Source organism: Lycium ferocissimum, unplaced genomic scaffold (assembly GCF_029784015.1).
Source record: "Lycium ferocissimum isolate CSIRO_LF1 unplaced genomic scaffold, AGI_CSIRO_Lferr_CH_V1 ctg5937, whole genome shotgun sequence".
Taxonomy (NCBI): domain Eukaryota; kingdom Viridiplantae; phylum Streptophyta; class Magnoliopsida; order Solanales; family Solanaceae; genus Lycium; species Lycium ferocissimum.
In genome coordinates, this window is record NW_026726170.1 from 2,137 (window position 1) to 9,311 (window position 7,175).

The 7,175-nt window shown below is 47.7% G+C and overlaps 1 protein-coding gene across 1 annotated transcript; it reads left to right on the top strand.

The window, feature by feature from the left end:
- Nucleotides 1–820: 820 nt before the first annotated feature.
- On the top strand, nucleotides 821–5,797 carry LOC132045050 (uncharacterized). Its single transcript, XM_059435572.1, has 4 exons — nucleotides 821–923; nucleotides 3,766–4,298; nucleotides 4,386–4,769; nucleotides 4,851–5,797. Exons 1-4 carry the CDS (start codon nucleotides 821–823, stop codon nucleotides 5,661–5,663), a joined length of 1,833 nt encoding a protein of 610 aa, XP_059291555.1. The 3' UTR covers nucleotides 5,664–5,797.
- Nucleotides 5,798–7,175: the final 1,378 nt, after the last annotated feature.

Sequence of the window (7,175 nt, forward strand, 5' to 3'; positions counted from 1 at the left end):
GTCGATACCCTTTTTATTACAAGCTCTCACGAGGTACAAATAAAGTGAAACTCAAGAACAGATGGGAACTGATTTGATAAGGTTCTAGTGATTGTTTATGTAAACTATTTCTCTCCTTGTTGTTTTTCCAACCCCCTTCATGAATGATGACCTCCTCTTTATATAGTAGAGGATTTTCAATCCTAGTACAATTCTAAATAAAGCAAGTAAATCTGGTGACAAGTGTATCTCCGAGATCGACGCCGAAATATCCGGGTGAGGGCGGATATTTCGGCATTCTGTTAATGGCAATCAGTCATCCTTCCTTTATTGCCTCATCCTGGCCCGAGCTCGAGACCTCGTTCCCAGCAAGACGGTCGTGTTGTGTCCGAGCATAACCATGACGACGGGAAACCGAGCGTGCCTGTGTCCTCGATTTTACCCGTATACAGATAGTCCCCCCATTTCCCGAGGTGCAGTTACTGACGGCGGGGAATGGACCCTTAATAAACTGAGCAGCCGCCTCTAATTACCTGGGATGGAACCTTTAAGTCAAATCTCACTCTGCCCGATGCTGGGTCATTATTACCCAGCCGCCAAATCTTTTTGGGGAATCCTCCTTGCATCAGAACTCTTGATACGCTACAGGATCTCTTAAATCTCCTTCTATATAAAGCCCATGTCTTCTTTCTTTCCATGCATCCTCACTTCTCCAAATCTCACTTTGTTCCTCCTCTAAACCTACTGATATTCCTGCATTGATCCCATAATACTCCTCGGATCTTCAATCTTCTTGTTCCAGGGTGAAGATACGCTTTGTTAAGGAGAACCTTCCACGATCATGGCCTACGTACCGTTACTGACTCAGGGTGAAGATCAGTCTTCATTCATGCCATCGGCTGGAGCCGCTGGTCCTGATAGGGAGTTAGAATCTATTGCTGCGGGTATTGTCCCGTCGGGTTTTATTTACACGAATGACTGCAAATCCTTCACCATCTTGACCCGATGGAAGATTTCGAATCTTACATCGACGATAGCGCCATTACCATGGTCAGGGAAGATTGCCATCTAGGCGCGGACATTGACCTTCTCCCCGTTGGGGAGGGTGTGAAAATAAGTCATCACGTTCCCGGTTACTCGTTGTTGTACACATATCCTTTTGCCATAGGGTTCGCCCTCCCCGTTCATAGGATAATCGAGGACTTCTACCGTAGATATCGAGTATGTATTGGGAAGATCGCCCCGCAAATTTGGAGGCTCGTGTTCTGCATCGAGAAGTTGGCCAACGCGGCCGGAGTCGCTTTTACCCTCGATCACTTGCTTCATTTATATATACCTCGGGTGATCCGAGGGGGAATTGTTCAGTTGATTCCCAGGGGAAGCCGAAGCCTCATCGACCCTGAAGACGATTATGATCGAGGATGGCTTAACCGGTTCGTGATGGTACGCACGGTTCAACTGCACCGTCCATCGTCTGTCGATTTTCCCGAAGTGTGGAACCCTTCACCGAACCCAGTTGAGCCCACGCTCGAAACTGCTATTTTTGAGTGGGTGATTGCCCTTCTCAGGGCTTCTCGTAGCTTAGGGCGTTCTTGGAGAAGAATGGCACCCGAAGGGTGGAAAGGCAAGGACCATGGTAACTTCTTAATCTGAACGTTTCGATCCTTATTTCTCTGCATCATATCTTAACTCAATATCTTTGGTTTCGTGACTTCGGCCGAGGAGGGCTCCCAAAGGGAAATCGGTAACCGAGGACGTAGTTCGGGGAAGAAGAACACCCGCTCCACCGAGGCCACCTAGACGCAGGGAGGCTGGTAGTTTTCCCATTGTGCATTCGGGGGTTGGATCTCGAGTTCGAACTCGCCATATTATGGGGACTCGCCGGGAGATGCCTTTGGGTGAAAGCACACCAGTGATTGTACTTGATGAGGAAGATTTGCCGGAACCGGATATCCCCGGGTCGTCTGCCTCCGGTGCAAGTCATGGGGACAGCTAATCGGTATCACCCGTCACTGCCGCATCCCGTGAATATACTCGGAGATCTCATCCTCCGACTTGTTAGTTTGAGCAAGGATGTGGCTGCTTTACTTTTGTTTTCCAATTACCGGTCGTAGAGTAGGGTTTCTTCTTGCTTTTTCTGATGTACCGATGTACCCGGCACAGTCGGGATTTTATGAAATGGGAAAAAATCTTTAATGGAATCTTGCAAACTGGTTGTTATTGGACTTTATCGAGCATCCCCCGTGTAATGTTTTGTACCCAAACTTTAGCATATGCCTTTGTTGTATTCGATCAATAATTATTTATTCCATAATCCGAATGAACCCGACGTGTTTTGCTACCGGTTTGAATTTCATAGTCCATAAACATTCATTCCATAATCGAGCATCCGGTTACTAAACTCGGCCATGACCGGTTCGAAACAACACCCTTTGCGAGATATTCGGAAGCTTTACTCGATCATGGAGGGGTTTGTACGAGGTTCCGATCTAGGTCTCTTCGGAAGGTCGATTTATTCGAGCACGATCTGTTGGCTGAGCGGACCCCCCGGTTGCTTCTCTCGTACGCTTCCCATGATCAGATAGGATCAAGGTCACATCCATCACATCCGTCTGACATCGACACGTGTCGAAGCCCCGTTGGCTCTGAAAGCGGTTGCAGAAGATCAACCGTCTCGGTCCCACTCTATAAAAGCGAGTTTTCTCCTTCTTTTTTCACTTTTCGATTTTCAGCAAAGGAAATTTTTACCTTCATGTGCTCTGAATACTTTGATCCTGATATCTTCAAACCTCCATATCTTCACATCGTCTTCTTAATTTCCGTTCCAATCTTCAAACCTTCATTTTAGACATTTTATCTTCATACTTTCAAAATGACGAGCAAATCTTCAAAGGCTAAGGCCGGTGAGACATCCTCGGCTCCTAAACCAGAGCCGCTGCTGACTGACTTCGTTCCTCAAGATTGTTCGACAATTCGGGACTTCAAAGTCGAGAAACCTTCTCAATAGGGGGATCGAGGTGTCGAAATATTAGCCTATCTGCGCACGATACCCCAGAATAAACTCGAACAAGTCAAGGAAGATTGTGGGTGGAAAGGGAAGGAGGTCGTTATTCCCGACCAAGATGAAGCCATAACGACCCACGTAGATGGGTATTTGAGTGTTTATACCTACCCTTTCACCTTCACCACACTCGACCCTGTGGTGGTCGATTTCTGCAAACGGTACGAGATCACCCTCGGCCAAATTCATCCGTCATTTTGGAGGATCGTTGTGCTCCTTCGTTATTTCGCTACAAACGCGAACATTCCGTTCACGGTGCAACACCTTCTTCGCCTATACAGCCCCCGTGTCTTCAGAGGGGGAATGATAAAACTTTCAAAACGAGCTGCAAAAGCGCCCTTCTCCGGTTTAGACGAAGATAGGGACCGAGGCTGGCAGGGCAGGTTTGTCCGAATCAGGACAGCGGATCTGATCCCTGCTGACAAATTACCGTTTCCCGAGAAATGGAACCCAAAACGTAAGTAATTTTACATCGATGTGATTCGGCCGCGTGCCCGCGCCGATACTGAACTTTTTATTTGTTCGTGTGTATGCAGCGCTGATCCGAACCCTTGGTGCGGTTCCTAACCTCGACCAATGGATTGGAAAAATATGTTCCCAACTTACTTACGCCGAACGCACATGGAGGCGTTTATCCCGGTCCCGTTGGGAGGCCGGGACCCATGGTAAGTCTTCTCCTTAGAGCGTCGTCCTTTCTACCCTGTGTAGTACGCCACATTAGTTAGGTAATGACTGTTCTTCCCTTTGCTTCACAGGCTTGTCAAAGGCCACCAGAATTCGGGGCCAGGAAACTGCCGAGGCCTCAGCTGATGAGCAGGATATCGAAGCTCCCGATCAGGGAGACCTAGTTGTAAGGAGGAAAAGAAAATCCTCCGAATCATTTCGAGCTCCGTCCCAGGCTAAGAAAAGATCGAGGGACGTCACTCGAGAGACCTCGTCGGAAGATATCTCGGCCCGTGCTTTGGATGCTGAGGTCGTTGGTCAATTATTGGACCATTCAGACGACGATGATCAGGTTTTGGGTGGGCATCGTCTTATTGACGAGCTCCTCGAGCATGATTTAACTGGTTCTGTTGCAATTACTCCACCGTTGGTGGAAAGTTCAAGTCGAATCCCGAGTGATATCTCGAAGTCGACGGATGCCGGGATCTCCGGGTCGAAAGTTGGGGTCTCTGATCATACTTCTACCCGAAGTGCTGAAAAATTGCCAGCCGCAGCTGCTGGATCGAGGGCAACTTCATCGGTATCAGGCTCTAAGGTACCTACTATCCCGCCTTTGTACGGTATTGGCTCCGTCCTTCCGATACAAGCTGTGGCCTCATCTGAAACGATAATTTGCATACAGGATTCTCCGCCGCCATTGGTGGATATTCCTGCCGATGATGAAAAAGCCAAAGGCGAGGTGACCGAGCAAAGGGCGGCCGGTCATGGGGATTACGAAATACCCGCTCCGGGTATGTCGGGTTTCGAGCATTTGCCCATCCCTGTAGCGGAGCGTTTCGGGGTTAATTCTGGTCCCCGGTTGGAGAAATCGTTTCCTGCCCCTAGTGTCGACCCGAGTCGGAAGAGGCTAATTACTTTTAAGGTGTCGGCCGATATGAACATGTTATCGGGTCCTGTTGGGGTATCCAGCTATCTGTATCCTTTGGTGTCCCAAGAGGACCGTAAGAAAATGGCCGAAGTTGACGAATCGTGCCTTTTCAACGAGGCTCAGCATGCATTGAATCGGGTAAGTCTCGTCCTTATATTCTTTTTACTCAGCTTTTAATTTCATGCCTCATTTTAATAACTTTTTCCTTTATCCTTACAGGCCTCCGTGCTTCACCATGCAAGCTTCCACCGGCTTAGGCATGAAGTGGGTCGACTCAAGGAGGAGCTCGAAAGTAAGAGTCAGGAGGTGGACGAGCTCATGGCTCTATATGAAAAGAAATTGCAATATATCTCGTCTCTCCCTGATCTCTCCATCCTTAAATCGGATTTAGCAGCGGCTCGAAGCGAAGCTGCCGAAGCCAAACGGGAACGTGACCAGTTGGCAGAGAAGGTAAAGGCTTTCGAAGTTTACAATAAATCTTTAATAGCCGATGCTAATGCCTTTGCTTCTCAGGCCCGAGCTTATGTTAGCCAGATCGATCAACTCCGGGCAGAGCTTGATGGGATCAAACCCGAGTTTGATTCCCTCCACGAAACAACCGTCGGTGCTGTGGCCGAACGTGATGTTCTCCGGGAGCAGCTTCGGTCGTCGGAGGAACAAATGAACAGCCTTAGCGCATCACTTGCTGCGGCCGAAGTGGAAAGGGATCGATTGAGCCAGGTCATCACCGATCTGCAAGCTGAGCATGGAAAGGCTCTCGATCAGATCTCGGGTTATGATGACATGTTAGAGCAGTACAAGGCCGATGTGACTGCTGCCGAAAAGGCCAGTAACCTTAGAGCTGAGTACGAGCGGTGTTTGTCTCGAAGGAAGACCCTCGAAGAAGTTCAAGCCACTGGTGTGGACTTATCAAATTTGATCGAGGAAGCAAAAGAGCTTGAAGCGGAAGCAAAGGCTGCGTTCGACCCCGAGGATTCGGATATTGACCTCGAGTCAGCCGATGAAGAGGCCGAGGGGTCGGATGAAGAATAGTTTCGGGGCCTCGCGCCCCCTCTTTTATTTTTGCATATTTGTTTTGAGGCCACTGTCCGAGCCTTTGTAAATCTACTTTATATATGAATGAATCGAAATTTGTGTTTGATTTTTGCAAAGTATTTCCACGTTTCAGTGTTTGCTTGGTTTATGCCTTCATTATAATTTGTCGTATTGCTTCAGCCAAGATAAAATTCGAATGGTAACGGCCCACGACCGGGCTTTAGTTCGTGTTGTCGTTAGTCGTTGCTTTATTCATAATTTGCAAGACAGACCCGATTGTGATAATTTTGCGTTTTTAGACCGTGGTCTTTAACCGTTTTAGGTCGCAGCTTTTGAGCTTGCATTTGTTTTTTAGACCGTAGCCTTTAACTGTTTATGCCATAGTTTAGACCGTAGTTTTTAGATCGTTATGCCTAGCATTTTATTTTTAGACCGTAGTTTTTTTACCATAGCATTTTTGGTATTTGGCAACATCGGATCCTTTTGATCGAAGTAAGTTTTTTATTGAAAAAACCGGCCAGGGATGCATTCGTAATTGTTGCCGTGGCAAGAACAAACTAAGTGGACACGATTCAATCGATCGTTTGGTCCTTACATCTGATCCTATTGTTCAGGCCTTGGCTTTTACATAGTTTTCACTTAACTCATGGTATAGTAGTCCCCTAGTATTCGAGTCCGAAGTATGAGGGCTCGGGTACTACTTGATCGGAATATGCAGTTCCGGTCTCTGATCTATGCTCTATATTCGTAGCACGTTGTTCGGCGCTGCCTCATTAAAAACCTTGCCGAAAACCCACTTCGGGACAAAACGGTCGAAGGAAAAAAGAGTGCAGCACGTGCTTTCAGTCCTAAGTCTATGACTTCCGAGTAGCCGGTGTGCCGTTTTCGCTGTCCCTCGGGCTGCATCCCTGCATGGTTAGATCGAGAAAGAAAGAAGCAAAAAGAAAGTTATTCATACCTTTAACAATAATATCGCTTTAGGTGTGCCACATTCCAGTTGTTTTTCAGCCGGTGTCCGTCTTCATCCTCGAGCTGATAAGAACCTTTTCCGGTTATTCCCGTTACTCGGTATGGACCTTCCCAATTTGGGGCTAATTTCCCTTCGTGAGGGTTCTTCGTATGAAGTGTGACCCTTCTCAGTACCAAGTCCCCAATTTGAAAATGTCTGAGGTTTGTCCTCCGGTTATAATACCTTTGCATCCTCTGTTTTTGTGCGGCTATCCGGATATGAGCAGCTTCCCTTCTTTCGTCCACGAGATCCAAATTGACGGTCATTGCTTCATGGTTCGAGTTCTCAGTGGCATAACGGAATCTCAAGCTCGGCTCACCAACCTCAACGGGTATCAGGGCCTCGGCTCCGTATACAAGGGAAAATGGAGTCTCCCCGGTGCTTGATCTTACCGTTGTGCGGTAAGCCCATAAAACCTCGGGCAGAACCTCCTTCCATCGGTGCTTGGAACCGGCCAGTCTCTTCTTTAAATTCTGCAATATGATTTTATTGGTAGACTC

Coding starts and splice junctions, on each gene's coding strand:
- LOC132045050 (XM_059435572.1), top strand. CDS start 821: ATGGCCTACGTACCGTTACTGACTCAGGGTGAAGATCAGTCTTCATTC. Junction 4,299..4,385: donor CATCGGTATCAGGCTCTAAG/GTACCTACTATC, acceptor ATTTGCATACAG/GATTCTCCGCCGCCATTGGT. Junction 4,770..4,850: donor CTCAGCATGCATTGAATCGG/GTAAGTCTCGTC, acceptor TTATCCTTACAG/GCCTCCGTGCTTCACCATGC.